This window comes from Choloepus didactylus, chromosome 1 (genome assembly GCF_015220235.1).
Source record: "Choloepus didactylus isolate mChoDid1 chromosome 1, mChoDid1.pri, whole genome shotgun sequence".
Taxonomy (NCBI): Eukaryota; Metazoa; Chordata; class Mammalia; order Pilosa; family Megalonychidae; genus Choloepus; species Choloepus didactylus.
Window position 1 is genome coordinate 134,597,825 of NC_051307.1, and position 20,870 is coordinate 134,618,694.

The 20,870-nt window shown below is 35.6% G+C and overlaps 1 protein-coding gene across 4 annotated transcripts in view; it reads left to right on the forward strand.

Annotated features, from left to right (window-relative positions):
• IFT80 (intraflagellar transport 80) overlaps positions 1–20,870 on the forward strand; it is a 213,833-nt gene that overhangs the window by 180,601 nt on the left and 12,362 nt on the right. For all 4 annotated transcript variants that reach the window (XM_037841715.1, XM_037841695.1, XM_037841725.1 and 1 more), the window contains exons 13-18: positions 10,736–10,800; positions 11,667–11,802; positions 12,215–12,362; positions 13,509–13,680; positions 14,450–14,539; positions 14,642–14,814. In XM_037841715.1, coding sequence (XP_037697643.1) covers positions 10,736–10,800; positions 11,667–11,802; positions 12,215–12,362; positions 13,509–13,680; positions 14,450–14,539; positions 14,642–14,814 — 784 coding nt within the window. The remainder of the gene's footprint in view (positions 1–10,735; positions 10,801–11,666; positions 11,803–12,214; positions 12,363–13,508; positions 13,681–14,449; positions 14,540–14,641; positions 14,815–20,870) is intronic.

A 20,870-nucleotide genomic window follows, 5' to 3' on the forward strand; every position in this document is an offset into this window, starting at 1 on the left:
TGTCTTTTGCCCATTTTTTAATTGGATTGTTTGTCTTTCTGTTATTGAGATGCAGGATTCCTTTATATATTCGGGATATTAAACCCTTATCTGATATGTGGTTTCCAAATATCATCTCCCATTGTGTAGGTTGCCTTTTGACTTTTCTGACAAAGTCCTTTGATGTACAAAAGTGTTTAATTTTGAGGAGATCCCATTTGTCTATTTGTTCTTTGGTTGCTCGTGCCTTGGGTGTGAGGTCTAAGAAACCACCTCCTTTCACAAGATCTTTAAGATATTGCCCTACATTTTCTTCTAAGAGTTTTATGGTCTTGGTGCTAATGTTTAGGTCTTTGATCCACTTTGAGTTAATTTTGGTATAAGGTGTGAGATGGACATCCTCTTTCATTCTTTTGGAAATGGATATCCAGTTCTCCAAACACCATTTATTGAACAGGCTGCTCTTTCCCAGTTGCTTTGGCTTCACTGCCTTATCAAAGATCAGTTGTCCATAGATGTAAGGGTCTACTTCTGAACACTCAATTCGATTCCATTGATCAGTATATCTGTCCTTATGCCAGTACCATGCTGTTTTGAGCACTGTAGCTTTGTAATATGCTTCAAAGTCAGGTAGTGTGAGACCTCCCACTTCATTCCTCTTTCTCAAGACATTTTTGGCTATTCGGGGGACCTTACCCTTCCAAATAAATTTAGTTATTGGTTTTTCTATTTCTTTAAAGTAAGTTGTTGGGATTTGAATTGGTATTGTATTGAATCTGTAAATCAGTTTAGGTAAAATTGCCATCTTAACTATATTTAGTCTTCCAATCCATGAACATGGTATGTTCTTCCATTTTTTCAGGTCTTGTTCAATTTCTGTTAGCAGTTTCTTATAGTTTTCTATGTAAAGGTCTTTTGTGTCCTTGGTTAAGTTTATTCCTAAATACTTGATTCTTTTGGTTGCTATTGTAAATGGGATTTTTTTCTTGATTTCCTCCTCTTGTTGCACATTTCTTGTGTATAGGAACACTACAGATTTTTGTGTGTTGATCTTGTAGCCTGCTACTTTGCTGTATTCATTGACTAGTTCTAGTAGCTTTGCTGTAGATTTTTCTGGATTTCCTACATATAGAATCATGTCATCTGCAAATAGTGAAAGTTTTACTTCTTCCTCTCTAATTTGGATGCCTTTTATTTCTTTTTCTTGCCTAATTGCTCTAGCTAGAACTTCCAGCACAATGTTGAATAACAATGGTGATAGTGGGCATCCCTGTCTTGTTCATGATCTTAGAGGAAAAGCTTTCAGTCTCTCCCCATTGAGTGTGATGTTAGCTGTGGGTTTTTCATATATTGCCTTTATCATATTGAAAAAGTTCCCTTCTATTCCTATCCTTTGAAGTGTTTTCATCAGGAAAGGATGTTGAATTTTGTCAAATGCCTTTTCTGCATCGATCGAGATGATCATGTGGTTCTTCTGCTTTGATTTATTGATGTGGTTTATTACATTAATTGATTTTCTTGTGTTGAACCAGCCTTGCATACCTGGAATAAATCCCACCTGGTCGTGGTGTATAATTCTTTTAATGTGCTGCTGGATTCGATTTGCAAGTATTTTGTTGAGGATTTTGCATCTATATTCATTAAAGAAATTGGTCTATAATTTTCTTTTTTTGTAGTATCTTTGCCTGGTTTTGGTATTAGGGTGATGATGGCTTCATAGAAAGAGTTAGGTAGCTTTCCCTCTTCTTCAATTTTTTTTTAAGAGATTGAGCAGGATTGGTACTAATTCGTTCTTGAATGCTCGGTAGAATTCACATGTGAAACCATCTGGTCCTGGGCTTTTCCTTTTTTGGGAGCTTTTTGATGACTGACTCTATCTCTTTACTTGTGATTGGTTTGTTGAGGTCATCTATTTCTTCTTGAGTTAATGTTGGCTGTTTATGCTTTTCTAGGAAGTTGTCCATTTCATCTAAGTTGTCTAGTTTATTAGCATATAGTTGCTCATAGTATCTTCTCATTATCTCCTTAATTTCTGCAGGGTCGGTAGTTATATTTCCTTTCCCATTGCTGATTGCATTTATTTGCATCTGCTCTCTCTTTTTTTTTTTGTTAGCCTAGCCAGTGGTCCATCGATTTGATTGATTTTCTCAAAGAACCAACTTCTGGTTTTGTTGATTCTCTCTATTGTTTTCCTGTTCTCAATTGCATTTATTTCTGCTCTAATCTTTGTTATTTCTTCCCTTCTGCTTGCTTTGGGGTTAGTTTGCTGTTCTTTCTCTAATTCCTCCAGGTGAGCAGTTAACTCTTCAATTTTTGCTCTCTCTTCTCTTTTAATATAGGCATTTAGGGCAATAAATTTCCCTCTCAGCACCGCCTTTGCTGCATCCCATAAGTTTTTATAAGTTGTGTTTTCATTGTCATTTGCCTCGAGGTATTTACTAATTTCTCTTGTAATTTCTTCCTTTACCCACTGGTTTTCTAAGAGGGTGTTGTTTAGCCTCCATATGTTTGTGAATTTTATGATCTTCTGCCTTTTATTTATTTCCAACTTCATTCCATTGTGGTCTGAGAAAGTGTTTTGTATAATATCAATATTTTTTAATTTGTTGAGACTTGCTTTGTGACCCAACATGTGGTCTATCCTAGAGAATGTTCCATGAGCACTTGAGAAAAAAGTGTATCCTGCTGTTGTTGGATGTAGTGTTCTATAAATGTCTGTCAAGTCTAGTTCATTTATCATACAATTCAAGATCTCTGTTTCTTTAGTGATCCTCTGTCTAGATGTTCTATCCATTGATGAGAGTGGTGTATTGAAGTCTCCAACTATTATTGTAGAGGTATCTATTTCTCCTTTCAGTGATCGCAGTGTTTGCCTCATGAATTTTTGGGCATTCTGGTTTGGTGCATAAATATTTATGACTGTTATGTTTTCTTGATGAATTTACCCTTTTATTAATATATAGTGTCCTTCTTTGTCTCTTTTAATTGTTTCACTTTTGAAGTCTAACTTGTCTGATATTAATATAGCTACTCCCACTTTTTTCTGGTTGTTGTTTGCATGAAATATCTTTTTCCAACCTTTCACTTTCAGTCTATGTGTGTCCTTGTATCTAAAGTGAGTTTCTTATAGACAGCATATAGATGGGTCCTGTTTTTTAATCCATTCTGCCAGTCTGTGTCTTTTTATTGGGGAGTTTAATCCATTTACATTTAGTGTTATTACTGTAAGGGCAGTACTTTCTACTACCATTTTGTTTTTTGGAATTTATATGTCATATCTTATTTTTTCCTCTCCTTTTACCTTTCCTGATAATCTTCATTTCTGCACTCTTCTCCAACTCTCTCTCTCCTGTCTTTTCCTATCAGCCTGTAGCACTCCCTTTAGTATTTCTTGTAGTGCTGGTCTCTTATTCACAAACTCTCTCAGTGTCTGTTTGTCTGAAAATGTTTTAATCTCTCCCTCATTTTTGAAGGAAAGTTTTGCTGGATATAGAATTCTTGGTTGGCAGTTTTTCTCTTTCAGTATCTTAAATATATCATGCCACTGTCTTCTTGCCTCCATGGTTTCTGCAGAGAAATCTGTACATAGTCTTATTGACCTTCCCTTGTATTTGATGGATTGCTTTTCTCTTGCTGCTTTCAGAATCCTCTCTTTGTCTTTGACATTGGACAATCTGACCAGTAAGTGTCTTGGAGTAGGTCTATTGGGATCTATTCTATTTGGGGTACGTTGTACTTCTTGAATCTCTAATTTTCTGTCTTTTATAAGAGTTGGGAAATTTTCAGTGAGTATGTCTTCTATTATTCTTTCTGCCCCTTTTACCCTCTCTTCTCCTTCTGGGATACCCATAACACGTATATTTGTGTTTCATATGGTCACTCAGCTCCCTAAGACCCTGCTCATACTTTTCCATTTTTTTCACCATCTGTTCTTTTGTGTGTATGAATTTGAATGACCTGTCTTCCAGTTCACTGATCCTTTCTTCTGCCTGTTCAGATCTGCTGTTGTGTCCCTCCATTGTGTTTTTCATCTCCTCCATTGTGGCCTTCATTCCCATGAGTTCTACCATTTGTTTCTTAAAGTTTATGAATTCTTCTTTATGGTCAGCCAGTGTCTTCTTTATATCCTTCAGCTCTTTTGCTATATCTTCTTCCTTCATTTCATCAAATTTATTTAGCATTAGTTGCCTCCACTCCTGTGTCTCAGCTGAGCTATTAGTTTGTTCCTTTGGCTGGTCCATGTTTTCGTGTTTCCTGGTATGGCTTGTTATCTTAAGTTGCCTAGGCATCTGATTTTCTTGATTAGTTTATTTTGGAGCTTGTTTTCTGTCTTTTTCCTAGTGGTTTTCTTGTTGGTTGGCTTTGTTCTCTGGCCTCTGTTATTCAGTTCAACTTATTCTAGACCTCTAACTTAGGTTCTATTTAGTTGATCAGAATTTTTCCCCTCTTGTTTTTTCTGTTTCTTGCTCTGCCTCTATGTAACCTTTTTGTGAGTGGGTCTCCTCAGATATGGTCAACCCTAGTCAGATTTTCCCAGTCTAGTGAGGCCCAGGTCTCACTGGGAGGGTATGGAGTTTTCCTGAGAATGAGACCCTCCTATGAGGCCTTTAGAATTGGTGCTTTTCCTCTCCTGTCCAGCAGGTGGCGCTGGCCAGCCCGCAGCTCCCCCACCAGCGTAAGGAGGTGTGGAGCCTTTAGTTCTCCTGGTGACTCTGATCCTGTCGGGGGCGTGGCTGACTGAAGCTGGAATCTGAATTCAAGCCCCTGGGGTCTGAGTTCCCAAAAGGAGGACTGCCAGTTGAGCTGGACCTCCCTCCACTCTCCCAATCCTCAGAACTCCAGTTGTCTCTCAGGGGCACTACTCCCTTCTCCCCTCTCCTCTTTGGGGTCTCTCCAGGTAGATTCCTTGGTCAGCCTGAGTTGCCAATTAAAGACTGGGCTGGAGGCCTTCAGTAGTGAATACGGAACTCAAAGACACTGAGGGTATTCTGTCTCCCCCAAGCCCAGCCTAGTTCCTCAACCTGGGCTTTCCGATAGAAAATAACCACATATATTACTTTTAGATTTAAAAAAGTTAGAAAAGAAATCAAGAAAAAAAAAAAAGAGTCTCTTTTAAAAGTCTTTCCCCAGCCTGGAAGTTTTGTCAGTGTCAGAATAGAGCATTTAAAGATATGCTTTGGGCTATTGTCTGATAATTACTCTCCAACCGCTTCAGTTCCACCCCTGCCGGGGGCTATTGAAATGCAAAAAGATAAGTGAGCAGTGAGAAGCCAGAAGGGACAAAATGTAGGGGGAAAAAATGGCTTTTTTGGAGTCTGGGAATGGGTGCCCGCTTTTATGTGCCCCCACTTCTTGGAGCCCAGCCCTTCTTTAGCACCCCAGCTCCCAAAGTTAGTTAATTAATTTGTTAATTAATTCTACAGTTGAGGCTGGGTTGAGCCTCCCTTCTTGCCCTCAGCAGATTGCTGTTTTTTGGTTGTTTTTTTTCCCCCCTTTCAGGGAGCCAGCAGCAAGACAGTCTGTGAGGTCTGGGTGGGGAGGGGCGCCAGACCCCTGGTCCAGGGAACTTACAATGTTCGCTGCAATCTCAGCTTTTCCTCCAATTCCAAACTTGTGTCCAATGTGTGACTGGTTACTGGAGACCCCGAAAACACTGTTTCATATAGTTCTTGGGTAATTGCCAGCTGCTCTAGGGGAGAGATGAAATTCTGCTCCTCACCACTCTGCCATCTTGCCCCGCCTCCCCCCCTTTCAGTTTTTTTTTTTTTTTTTTTTTTTTTATGTATTTTAAACATATTTACTTAAATACCATGCATTCCCATATAACAGTATCTACACACATGGTAGTAAAATAAACCAAGGGTGTTGGGGAAGGGTTTTCAATAAATGACCTGTCCCTAACCTAATGATTTACTTTCTTGACTTAGTTAGGGACTGTTAAAAAAATAAATTGGCCTTGAGAACCAAAGAGCAAATGCATATACAACATGTTTCTTTTACTGGACTAAACAATTGAATCTACAGTTTTTATTGATGCCCATGAAGACTTATGCTATGGGAAATGTATATTTTTTTTTTTTTTTTAAATCATCATTTTATTGAGATATATTCACATACCACGCAGTCATACAAAACAAATTGTACTTTCGATTGTTTACAGTACCATTACATAGTTGTACATTCATCACCTAAATCAATCCCTGACACCTTCATTAGCACACACACAAAAATAACAAGAATAATAATTAGAGTGAAAAAGAGCAATTGAAGTAAAAAAGAACACTGGGTACCTTTGTCTGTCTGTTTCCCTCCCCTACTTTTCTACACATCCATCCATAAACTAGACAAAGTGGTGTTTGGTCCTTATGGCTTTCCCAATCCCATTGTCACCCCTCATAAGCTACATTTTTATACAACTGTCTTCGAGATTCATGGGTTCTGGGTTGTAGTTTGATAGTTTCAGGTATCCACCACCAGCTACCCCAATTCTTTAGAACCTAAAAAGGGTTGTCTAAAGTGTGCATAAGAGTGCCCACCAGAGTGACCTCTCGGCTCCTTTTGGAATCTCTCTGCCACTGAAGCTTATTTCATTTCCTTTCACATCCCCCTTTTGGTCAAGAAGATGTTCTCCGTCCCACGGTGCCAGGTCTACATTCCTCCCTGGGAGTCATATTCCACGTTGCCAGGGAGATTCACTTCCCTGGGTGTCTGATCCCACGTAGGGGGGAGGGCAGTGATTTCACCTTTCAAGTTGGCTTAGCCAGAGAGAGAGGGCCACATCTGAGCAACAAAGAGGCATTCAGGAGGAGACTCTTAGGCACAAATACAGGGAGGCCTAGCCTCTCCTTTGCAGCAACCGTCTTCCCAAGGGTAAAACTTATGGTAGAGGGCTCAACCCATCAAACCACCAGTCCCCTATGTCTGTGGTCATGTTAGCAACCATGGAGGTGGGGTAGGCGAATACCCCTGCATTCTCCACAGGCTCCTCAAGGGGGCACTACATCTTTTTTTTTTTTTTTTTCCCCTTGTTTGTCTTTTTTTTTTTTTTTTTTTTTTTTTTAACTTTCCCTTCTTTTTTCAAATCACCTGTATGAAAAAAAAAGTTAAAAAGAAAACAAACATACAATAAAAGAGCATTTCAAAGAGACCATAGCAAGGGAGTAAGAAAAAGACAACTAACCTAAGATAACTGCTTAACTTCCAACATGTTCCTACTTTACCCCAAGAAAGTTACATAATATAGCAACATTTCAGTGAACTTGTTCCTACTACAACCATCAGAAATTAACAGACCATAGTCATTTCTGAGCATCCCCAGAACGTTAAATAGCTTATCTGTTCTTCCTGGATTATTGTTCCCCCTTCCTTAATTGCTCTCTACTGCTAGTTCCCCTACATTCTACATTATAAACCATTTGTTTTACATTTTTCAAAGTTCACATTAGTGGTAGCATATAATATTTCTCTTTTTGTGCCTGGCTTATTTCGCTCAGCATTATGTCTTCAAGGTTCATCCATGTTGTCATATGTTTCACCAGATCGTTCCTTCTTACTGCCGCGTAGTATTCCATCGTGTGTATATACCACATTTTATTTATCCACTCATCTGTTGAAGGACATTTGGGTTGTTTCCATCTCTTGGCAATTGTGAATAATGCTGCTATGAACATTGGCGTGCAGATATCTGTTCGTGTCACTGCTTTCCGATCTTCCGGGTATATACCGAGGAGTGCAATCGCTGGATCGAATGGTAGCTCTATATCTAGTTTTCTAAGGAACTGCCAGACTGACTTCCAGAGTGGCTGAACCATTATACAGTCCCACCAACAATGAATAAGAGTTCCAATTTCTCCACATCCCCTCCAGCATTTGTAGTTTCCTGTTTGTTTAATGGCAGCCATTCTAACCGGTGTTAGATGGTATCTCATTGTGGTCTTAATTTGCATCTCTCTAATAGCTAGTGAAGCTGAACATTTTTTCATGTGTTTCTTGGTCATTTGTATTTCCTCTTCAGAGAACTGTCTTTTCATATCTTTTGCCCATTTTATAATTGGGCTGTCTGTACTATTGTCATTGAGTTGTAGGATTTCTTTGTATATGCAAGATATCAGTCTTTTGTCAGATACATGGTTTCCAAAAATTTTTTCCCATTGAGTTGGCTGCCTCTTTACCTTTTTGAGAAATTCCTTTGAGGTGCAGAAACTTCTAAGCTTGAGGAGTTCCCATTTATCTATTTTCTCTTTTGTTGCTTGTGCTTTGGGTGTAAAGTCTAGGAAGTGGCCTCCTAATACAAGGTCTTGAAGATGTTTTCCTACATTATCTTCTAGGAGTTTTATGGTACTTTCTTTTATATTGAGATCTTTGGTCCATTTTGAGTTAATTTTTGTGTAGGGGGTGAGGTAGGGGTCCTCTTTCATTCTTTTGGATATGGATATCCAACTCTCCCAGCCCCATTTGTTGAAAAGACCATTATGGCTCAGTTCGGTGACTTTGGGGGCCTTATCAAAGATCAGTCGGCCATAGATCTGAGGGTCTATCTCTGAATTCTCAATTCGATTCCATTGATCTATATGTCTATCTTTGTGCCAGTACCATGCTGTCTTGGCAACTGTGGCTTTATAATAAGCTTCAAAGTCAGGGAGTGTAAGTCCTCCCACTTCGTTTTTCTTTTTTAGAGTGTCTTTAGCAATTCGAGGCATCTTCCCTTTCCAAATAAATTTGATAACTAGCTTTTCCAAGTCTGCAAAGTAGGTTGTTGGAATTTTGATTGGGATTGCATTGAATCTGTAGATGAGTTTGGGTAGAATTGACATCTTAATGACATTTAGCCTTCCTATCCATGAACATGGAATATTTTTCCATCTTTTAAGGTCCCCTTCTATTTCTTTTAGTAGAGTTATGTAGTTTTCTTTGTATAGGTCTTTTACATCTTTGGTTAAGTTGATTCCTAGGTACTTGATTTTTTTAGTTGCTATTGAAAATGGTATCTTTTCTTGAGTGTCTCTTCAGTTTGTTCATTTCTAGCATATAGAAACATTACTGACTTATGTGCATTAATCTTGTATCCCGCTACTTTGCTAAATTTGTTTATTAGCTCTAGTAGGTTGTATCGTTGATTTCTCAGGGTTTTCTAGATATAAGATCATATCATCTGCAAACAATGACAGTTTTACTTCTTCTTTTCCAATTTGGATGCCTTTTATTTCTTTGTCTTGCCGGATTGCCCTGGCTAGCACTTCCAGCACAATGTTGAATAACAGTGGTGACAGCGGGCATCCTTGTCTTGTTCCTGATCTTAGAGGGAAGGCTTTCAGTCTCTCACCATTGAGTACTATGCTGGCTGTGGGTTTTTCATATATGCTCTTTATCATGTTGAGGAAGTTTCCTTCAATTCCTACCTTTTGAAGTGTTTTTATCAAAAACGGATGTTGGATTTTGTCAAATGCTTTTTCAGCATCTATTGAGATGATCAATTGATTTTTCCCTTTCGAGTTTTTAATGTGTTGTAATACATTGATTGTTTTTCTGATGTTGAACCATCCTTGCATGCCTGGAATGAACCCCACTTGGTCATGGTGTATGATTTTTTTAATGTGTCTTTGGATTCGATTTGCAAGTATTTTGTTGAGGATTTTTGCATCTATATTCATTAGGGAGATTGGCCGGTAGTTTTCCTTTTTTGTAGCATCTTGCCTGGTTTTGGTATTAGATTGATGTTAGCTTCATAAAATGAGTTAGGTAGTGTTCCATTTTTTTCAATGTTTTGAAAGAGTATCTATGGGATATATTTAACCTTGAAATATCTGTCCCATTTCAATATGGCAGCTAATTCCCTTAGCTAGCAGGAATAGAAATCATTGGTAACACCCCTTTCAAAAAAAATACTTTAGATGTAATATTTTTAGAAGCTAAAATTATCTTAATCCACTAAAAAAAATTGTTTTACAGTCTGCATTTTATAGACTGTGTTTTCATTTGCATGTATCCTTTTTCTAAGATAATTCTACTAAAATTTTAGGGGCTTCCTGGGGCATGCAGAGGGCAGTCCTGGAAATTTCATCTTTGGAGAATTCTTATCTTGGGAGCTAGCTGAGTCCCCAGATGAGTGTTTGTGGCTTTTAGAAACCTTGTAGAGAGGTTCTTTAAGACATCTCCAATCCTGGATCCAAAGTTTTGAGGTTAAGCCAAGCATTCTGGTATTGTGGAACTCTGAGTTGAAGACTGTACAGTAACACCATCAATTTTGAACACAGTAGTGATTAACTTATGGCTTATGGAGATTTTCACTTGTTGGTAATACACTGATAGGGAGCTGAAGAGAACACGTTGCCTAGTATTATAGTAGGCACTCCATGCATTTTTTCTTTGGTGTTATATGATAGTTTCTGATGATACATTGGTCTAAAACAGAGTTATAAAAATAAGTCAGTTTCTGATGATACATTGGTCTAAAACAGAGTTGTAAAAATAAGTCACATGCAGTATTGGACTTGCCATTTTTCATCCTGTGGACCATTGATACCATGCTGTAAATAACCATTTTAATTAGAGAATGTATGTTTTAGGAAGACATGTTTAGTACTGCTATTTTCATGAGAAATATAGCCCAGTGGATAAGTAGGATTTTGACACTGCTGATGTTCTCACTGAAAGATACTCTGTGGTCCAAAGGATTAAAGGATTTTTCATGAGGAATGTAATTTCATTGACATTTACCAATTAAAACAATTAATTTTTTTCTCCTTTTTTTTTCAAGTAATCTTCCTCTTTGAGGCATCAACTGGAAAACCATTAGGTGATGGGAAGCTTCTTTCTCATAAGGTAATGGACAGTAGCTATTTACTTCCTTTAAAAATGAATATTTTCATTTTAAGGACAAAAAGTTAGAAATTAGTTTTATATTTAAAATAAGTACATTCTATATGGAGAATTTTGCCTAAATACTTTGTTATCATGGGGAAAGCACTGATCTTGCAGTCAGAAGTCTGTTGTAAATTGTAGAAATGCATGTTACCAGTTTTTTATGAGCAAAATCACTTAACGGCTGAGGGCTCAGTCTTCTCATTAGCAAAGTTAGTATTATAATAATAACTACATCTCAGGGTTGTTTCCTATTTCACAAGAAGTGTATGTGAAAGAATCTGTAAAATTTCAAGCTCTAGAAACATAAGATATTTCCACATATTTCCACAAATCTATTTTTACAAATTATTAGAATATAGGTGTTAGATAATTTACTTAGAGTAAATTTTGGTGTGAGGAACTTATTAATCAAAATAGACCTCTCATATCTTGCCTCACTCTTTTACCCTGGCTCCTGAATGTAAGACAGGAGGGCAGATGGGGGGTTTTCTCAGTTTAGGGTTTCAAAATATACATTATTTTATTGTATTGTAAGGGGTATTTTTCCCTTGTATTTTATGCACAGTAACCATACTTTAGTACAGCTTTTGTACTCTTAGTATATTAGCAATTTAAAATTATTTAATGGGCATTTTATCATTATAAGTAAAAGTATAATATTTCATTGGTACTTAAAGAAATGTTCTTATAATTAAATGTTCTTATAATTAAATAATTTAAATTCTCTGGTTTCAAGCCCTAAATGTTCTTATAATTAAATAATTAAAATTATCTTGTTTCAAGCACTAAAACTAATCCAGTATTTTCATTTTTTCAAATTTCAGAATGAAATCTTGGAAATTGCTCTGGATCAAAAAGGACTTACCAATGATAGGAAAATTTCTTTCATTGATAAAAATAGAGATCTTTATATCACCTCAGTTAAGCGATTTGGGAAGGAAGAACAAATTATCAAACTTGGTAAAAAGTTTTCACTTTAAATTTTAATTACTTTTCAGTTTTCTTAGATCTTATGTTCTATAAATTGTATTAAATAGCTTACTATTTATGAATGAATCTGTAATGAATGTTTTGGTCTCATAACATTTTTAAGCTATTTGAGTCAATAATTAAGGAAGTCTTAAGCTGCTGCAGCCAAATTTGCATTGAAATAAGACCTACAAATTTAAAAATATAATGGTTCTAGGTAGAGTGTTCAATATTTTCATGAATTCTTATGTGAATTTTTGCGTGTATTCTCATCATTATGCCATCAAACAATAGTGTCATACCCATCAGAAATTAGATGGGCCTTGTATGTAAACTGAATTTAAAAATATATTTTTAATACTTTATTAGAGTTAATAATACATTAATGTTCTTTTAAATTAAGGAACAATGGTGCATACTCTGGCATGGAGTGATACGTGCAATATCCTTTGTGGACTTCAAGATACTCGGTTTACAGTGTGGTATTACCCCAACACAGTTTATGTGGACAGAGATATTTTGCCCAAAACATTATATGAAAGGGATGCAAGGTAATATTTTACTGCATAGAATTCTATTTATTGTGGTAAATAAAACCCAAGTAAATAGAGTGTCATATTTTTGCCTCTAATTTCAGTCACATAAAATAACTTTCACTTTAATCATATTGAGCTAAATAAATTGTTCCGCTAGAGCTAGCATAATGAGATTTAAATGATGGAATCAAGTTGAAAGTGTTCTATAATGCAAACTCTTTGCCCTTATATAAAAATAATTTTCAAGTTTCACGTTATTTAATGGTAACTCAGAGGTAATTTTTCAATGTGGCTTAATGGTTTTCATATAGGCACACAAGATTTTTCAGTGATATACAACCTTATGATAACCAGCTGACTCTACTCTGTCCCAAATTATCATTGATGATAAGACTTTCAAGAATGCAAGTGTCCCTATAATTGAATTTTTTAGTTGATATTAGAGATAGAAAAAAATATATAAGATTTATTCAAAAGTTTAAAAAAAAATTTATGTGCTTCAGAAAATCAAATGCATTTATATTCCTGAATTCTCCAGGAAATAGCATGGTGATCTCACACTGCTGATGAAATAGGAATACAAAGATTGCTCCAAACCTTAGCTTAGTTTTCAAATCTGTATTGAGTTCATCTTAATATTCAAGTTCACAACCTTAGGAAAATCAGATAGGTATCAAAATAAAACTTATTTTTTAAAGCATTTAAACTAATGAAAAGATGATAGTTTCTTTTAAAGTTCACCTCTTTTTATTATGAGAAAATCATTTTGGAATTCAGTTTCATTTTTATCAGTAGGCATGTTAATAATTTTGAAAGCTAAAGCTAAGTGGCAGTTATTTAAAAGTGATTTATGTAAGACTCAAGAAAAGCAGGTCATTTCAAATTCTTTTTGGAATAGCTCTTAAATATGTAATAATTTTTGTCACTTTAAACTGTTTTCATATTTTGCTCTAAGTGTATTTAGCAAATTAGATTCAAATATCTGTTTGAAATGTCCATTATCCCTGTAAATAATTTTTTGTATGTGTGTGCCTTTTGAAGGTTGCATACTGGACTCCCTATGTATGTCAGGGATCTACGTCCCAAATTTAATATATTTTATAAATGAAAAATTTTGCTCAGAATATAACTTTAAATTGTGCTCTGCTTTTTTTCTGATAGTGAATTTAGTAAAAATCCCCATATTGTGAGTTTTGTTGGAAATCAGATTACTATAAGAAGAGCTGATGGCTCGCTGGTTCACATCAGCATATCACCGTATCCTGCTATTCTCCATGAGTATGTAAGCAGTTCAAAATGGGAAGATGCTGTAAGACTTTGTCGCTTTGTTAAGGTACATTTGAGAACCTGTAATTGTGTATATATTGTGTATTAGTTTCTCCACACTAACATAAATAAAACTATTCTTTTTTCAAAAAAAATAGTCAGGTTCCCAAAATTCTCACCCCACAGAGGTTTGAATCCATTAGATCTGGAGTGGAGCATATTTTTTTAAGTTCCTCAAATGATTATTTGCACAGCTAGGGTTAAGAATCTCTACTTTAGATCAGCATTTCCCAACTTGGTTGAGTCCATTATTTTCCAAATCACTTTTATTGAACACTGGTTAACATCCCTTAGAATAATTACTTTTCTGAGATGACTTCTAGATGCTTTTTCTTATGAGTCACTGGCAATCTGCCACAATAGCATTGTCAGAAAGCCTCACTATTCCTCTAGTTCCCTGTAAGTTATATTATTTGACACCTCATCAAAAATACTGAATGGTTTATAAACTTGAATTGTTTTAAAAGTATATCCTAAGTTCAAATGTATATCTTTGATAATTAGAATGAAAAAACTTTAATTCAAAAGAAGTTTTCTATGTGTTACTCATATATTTCTATGTGTTTTCTATGTGTTACTCATATATTTTAACAAAGCAGCCACATGAAATTTCCACATCATTAATTTTTTTAATTATTAGTTTTTTTCGATACTATGCTCAGTGATTTTTCATTTTTTAAATAAAAATATAATTTTATTATGGGTATCTAAGTTACTGTTTATTTTAAAGCAATTTAGCCAATGGTTGAGATAATTGTTCTTATATTTCACTTTAGGAGCAAACCATGTGGGCTTGCCTAGCTGCTATGGCAGTTGCCAATCGAGATATGACTACTGCAGAAATAGCCTATGCAGCAATTGGTGAAGTGAGTAAATATTGTTTACACATGTGTTTTTATGTGTTTTTCTTACCATAATTTGTTATATTTCTGTTAATTACCAACATCAAGTATTTTTTCATTTTTTAGATTGATAAAGTTCAATACATCAAATCTGCAAAAGATCTTCCATCTAAAGAATCAAAAATGGCCCACATACTAATGTTTAGTGGGAACATTCAGGAGGCTGAAATAGTACTTCTTCAGGCTGGCCTTGTTTATCAAGCAATCCAGATCAATATTGATCTCTACAACTGGGAAAGGTAATAAAAATACTTTTCATCAATTACCAAATCTGATTGACCTTAATGTATTCTTCCATTTACCATTTAGTAAATTACATCTACTAATACCACAGAAGAATGTATTTACCTTTATACTTTCTAATGGTTTGCCATTAAATATTTATACCTTCTCTGAACTTATGATTGATTAGAAGTTGGGAGTGTGAGACAGAAAAGAAAGTTTTGTATGTCTCTCAAATTTCTGATTTGAGTAACTGTGTTATTGGGGGTACTGTTTGGTAGGGAAGATAATGAGTTTGGATTTAGCCATGTTAAATTTGCAATACTCTTGATAATAGTTTATTAAATAGACCTAGAACTCATGAGAAAGGTTTAAACTGGAGATGCAGATTTGGGAGTCATAAGCAAATAGATGGTCATAGAAGCCAGAAGAATGGATGCAATTGTCAGGAGAATAGGTAGGGTGAGGATATATCAGTTACCTTTATGGGACAGGTGAAAGAAGAGAAATCCTTGGAAAGATTGGGATAAAGCAGTCAGACAGGCAGTGAGAATAAGAGCTAAGAGGGAGTTGTGATGCTAAGGAAGAAAGAGCAAAGGATTTTTAGTAAGGAGTGGTTAGCTGTGGTTCTTTTTCTGATATGTAATTAGACTTTTGTATGTGTAGGATAGACACTATTTTAAATTAAGGGACCTAGCATATGTAGAAAGTTTTAAAGGATAGGATTAAAGTTTTTCTAGTTTAGAATGAATTTTTAGCTTTAAGAACAACCCAATAAAGCAATTTAATATATAGGAAATACAGTAGGTACAGCCATTCACTGGTCAGAAGATTTTGCCCAAATATTGGAAAGTATAGGGAAAAATAAATCCTAATGAGGGAATTAGTTTTGCTGCCTTCTTGGCCTTTTTAATTTATTAATGTTAAGTGCCTTCAGCCCAAGTGTTTCACACATGCTTTTTTTTTTTTAAATGGCTTTTAAAAATCATTTTTCATATGTTCTTATCATAGGTTCAAGTAACTACCATTTATAACAGAAATAAACCTCTTTCAAAATAAATTGATATTATTCTGTCATTTTTTAAATGAGATAAATAAAATATATTGACATTTTATTTGGTTTTTAATGAAATTATTTTCATTTAAAAAAGGCCATTTATTATATGTGCGAATGGCTATATGTGTACTTTTGTATATGTACTATTCAGTTTGCAGATATTTATTTAGCACATACTATGTTCTGCCACTCTGAAGTGGTGGAGATATGATGGTGAACAAGAGAGAAATGATCCCTGCCTTCCTGGTACTTATAGTCTGGTGAGGTAACACATATTACTCTGTCAAACCCTGAAATTAGTGTTATAAAAGCAATTAATGTAATTATGTTAGAGTATGTAACAACTAGCCTAGAAGGGTCAGGAAAGGTGTTTCTGAGGAAGTGACATTTAAGCTGAGATCTGAAGCCTAAGTAGGAGTTAACCAAGTGGGACCTCTGGAGTAAGGAGCATATACATGGAAGAGAGAATATCATATATAAGAGGGTTTGAAAAACTGAAAGAAGGTTGGGGAAGGTAGAGAGCAAGAAAGTGGGACTTGAAATGTGTTGGATAGTAGCCAACCCTGATTGACCATGGTGAGGATTTTGGTCTTCATTTTAAGAGCAATAAGAAACCATCGAAAAATTTTGGAGGGAAATGACATGATCTGAGTTCTGTTTTAAAAGATCACTAACTGCAGTATAGAACAGGGTTAGACAGAGTCATTGTGGATGCAGGGAAACCAATTAGAAAGAGTGGATCTGGGCATGTGGTAGTAGTGACAAAGAAAACTGGATGCATTCCAGAGATATTTGGAGGGTAAAATTGATAGGACTTAGGGACAGAAGTGAATTTTGGAAGTGACAGAGAAGTGGTCTAAGGCTTATCTAACTGAAATGTGGAGATCACCAGAAAAAGATCAGGTTTGAGGAAGACATCAATAGTTTTGGTTTTTGATGTGCTGAATTTGAAGTTCCTTTGAGATATCTAAGTGGATATTTCAAGTAAGCAATTACATAAACAACTCTGAGCTAGAGAAGTAGTCTGGGGTGGAATACAGAAATTTGAGAATCAATAGCATATGAATGACAAATGCACCCATGGGTGCAAATGAAAAATCCTAGGGAAAATATAGAATGAGAAGGAAAAGTGCCCTTGAACCAAGCTTCAAAGGCTGCAACATTTGGTTACTCAATAGAGGAGAAAGGGACTGCACAGGAGAAAACGAATGTTGAAAAGATAGCAGGGAGAGTGTTCTAGTTTGCTAATGCTGCCAAATGCAAAACACCAGAAATGGATTGGCTCTTATAAAAAGGGGTTTATTTTGTTACAAAGTTACAGTCTTAAGGCCATAAAGTGTCCATCAGCAAAGAGTACCTTCACTGGAGGATGGCCAATTCAAACCGGCACAGAGTGGGTGATGTCATAAAAGTCATTTAAACCTGACAGAGCCAAGAAGAGGTTCAGGAGAGAGGGAAAAGGAGGATTAATTGACGTATGTATTCTGAAAAGTTTGGGATCCAGAGTTCAGGTGGAGGAAATAATCTTAGATTGGTGGAGAATCTCTTACATTGTGATAGGAGGACATTCCGTTTGGGTATAGTTACATGCAGTGAGTGAATAGGAGTCCTAGCATGAAGATGAGGAAATTTGCCTCTGATTACTTCTATTTATGACCTATATAGCATAACCCTGTGAACATTTCTTATACCTTCTTGCTGTAAGTGAAACTTAACTCACCCCCAAAGTTACTGCTTCTCTAGAGTCCTTGGAGTCAATTTATTCTCTCTAATTCCACACATTTCTTAGGATCTGGATGTGAATGGATTTGGTGTCCTAGTTGCCTTCCCATTGCTACTTAAAAATATTACTTCCCCATTTTTTAAGAGCTCTTATTCTTTCTGGCTTATGTCATGTGGCCATACTTCACACTTCAAATTTTCCCTATTATCCCTAAATCCTGCACCCTGCCCACCCACTCCCAACCCCCAATTCATAGCAAATGAAGATTATCAGCTCTTAGAGAAAGGGAAAAAGAGGGACAAAGAGGGTATAATGGAGAAAAAGAGAATGAACACTGAGTGCTCCTCCATCCCTGTTATCTACCTAAGTACATCCTTTTCCCTGCTCTTCTTGCTTTTTATCTTAACTGTAAACCAGTGTGTTGATCAAGTACTGGTAGCCCGCTAAGTCTAGCTGATTGGCAAAAATCTGGGAGCATCATTCCTGGATTTTGATTACTAACTACATACCAGACTCCCAAGTATCTCTCATCTAGTCCTCTGTCCTGCCCATATAGGCTTCCAAAACCCAATTATCCAACTGTATGCTCAATATTTACACTGGATATCTCAAAGGCACTTTGAAATTAAACATACTTGAATTCAAATTTATGTTTGTTCCCTCATAAATCTGGTGCTCTTGTAGGGCAATCTGTCTTATCTTTTTAATTGCACAAAGCCAGATATCTAGGAATTACTTTTGACAAATTTCTTATTTGTCTTCACACGTGTTTCCATTTTCCTTCTTTCTTTTTTTTTTTAAATTTTGAGTACTGCATATGTCCCAGGAAGGCTGGCAGGCTGTAATTTGTGTCTCTTAGCAGTAGTTTAAGCCCATGTGTGCAGACCAAATCTGTACCAAATGGTAGAGAGGGTGGGGTAGCAGAGAAATTGCCCAACAATTTTTGATTTGTTGAATTTTAAGTACTTTTATCTGTTTGGCTCATGGGCCCAGTAGGAGTCAGCTGTGTGAGTGTGAAGTTTAGTAGAGGTCCTTGGGAAAGCCATTGAGGGACTTATCAGCCTATAGAAGGTATTTGAGACCATGGATCTGGCTAAAATTATGTACAAGAACTTGAAGAATGAAAAGACAAGAGGACAGCAGGCAGATCTCTCCTGAACATTTATGGGTCTGTTTTAAGAAGAGGATCCAGCAAAAGAGACTAGGAGGGACCAAAAAACTTGAAATTTTTAGAAATTGTTTATTATGGAAAATTTCAAACATATACAAAAGTAGACAGCATAGTGTAGAGAGAATCCACATCACCCAGCCTCAACAATGATCAGTTTCTGGGAAATCTCTACATCTCTACTCTTTTCCTACTCCCCATTGCTTACCATTTATTTTGAAGCAGATCTCACTCATCATATAATTTCATTCATAAATATTTCAATATGTATCTCTGAAAGTTTTTTAAAACATAGCAACAATATCATAATTATACCTTAAAAAATTAACAGTGTTCTTAACTCTCTGATTGTCTCATAAATGTTTTATTTTTTGCTCATTAATGTTTTGTTTGGGATCAAAAAAAAAGACCCTTACATTGTGATTGTTGATATGGTCTTTTAATCTGTTGGTTCTCCTTTTATTTCTTCCTTGGTTTTTCTTGTAATTGTTCCATTGAAGAAACTGGCCCTGTAGAATTTCCCACAGTCTGGAACTTTGTTGATTGCATCTTTGTGGTATCATTTAACATGTTCCTCTGTACTAAATTTGCTTTAAAATGGTTGTTGAATCTAGAAGTGTGATTAAATTTAAGTTCACTTTATTTATTTATTTTTTTGGTAAGACTTCATCATAGATGATGCTGTATATTTCTGTCAGGGGTACATGACTGTTATCTGTTGTCTTGTGATGCTAGCAACCATTGATGATCATTACCCAGATCCATTAATTAATTAGAGATTGTAAAATGGTGGTATCCTAATTTTATCATTCCAGAAGGATGGAATATAAGTATTGGATAATAAATATATTACATTGCTTTTAAGATCCCTGAATTTCTATATTTGTTTAAATCTTCTAGAAGGGAAACATTTTATTTTGTTAATTATTATTCCATTTGAGAATGCTAGTTTGTGCTTCTGTCATTCATATTTGAATTTGAAAATTGCCTGCAACCTAGCAAAATGCAGCCTTTGAAGAGTTGTAGGTAAGCAGGTAATCTGCTTGTATAATCAGTTTGACATTTTGGTGGTAGACTGCTCTCAAAAACTGCAGTTAAGAGAGGTAGAAACTAGAAGCTCCAGATATGCATACTGATCCTTTATGTAAGTATTAATAAAAATGATTTCTAATCTTCAGCTTGTTATACAAAGTGATTTTGTTTCATTCAGGTTATTCAAAAGATCATATTTTGAAGTTACAACAGCTTTTTATATAACTTACTTATGTTTAAAATCAGAGAAGAAACATGGATTTATTCCACACCCAGATCTCATGTCACATTTGTTTAGTTTAGTTGCTAAATAACCATTTTAAAACTAGAGACATACTATTCCCATAACCCTTATATAATTTGGAGTGAGTTCCCTCCTATATGTGCTAAGGAAACGTTTTTTTTTACCCAGTGTTTGCTTTTAGAGAACATTTAAAATAGCACATATCATTCAAATATTTACCTTCAGCCATTGTTCTTCAATCAGAAAATTAATACATATTTTATAATAATAATGATCATACATAATACTTACAATCGGGTATCTAAATGCAGGATTAGATACCATATTCTATACTTTCCACATAATTAAATATATTAATATTCCATACCAAAATATCTCTTTGGAATTTTTTAAAAGACCCAATTCAGAATGGATATTATGTTCTCACTTAGGGCACTGCTTCCTGTTTTTTGCAATCAAGGAAGCCAAGAGAAACTATGGGAAATGGAAATTCTAAGGTGCTAAAGGGGTAGTGCACCAGATTCTGCACTCATACGTACACCATCAATATTGGAGCCTAAGGGATATATGGGGAATGATGTGGGAGAGGGTTAGAAGGAATGGGTTATCTTTACTTCCATTTTTCCTCTTTTGAGCCTATGTGTGCTGCTTTTTGCTTTCACGTATTTTCTTCTTCTGTTCTTCTGTATTTCAATGTCTACATTCTGCCTGTCCTCTTTGTCTCTGAAAGCCTTCAAGTCACAGAAAAATCAGGGAACATTGTAAGAATTTGTGATGGGTAGCAAATGCCGACCCTTGGATATAACAATATGGCATATGCCAATTTATTTTCATAAGAAACAATTTTGC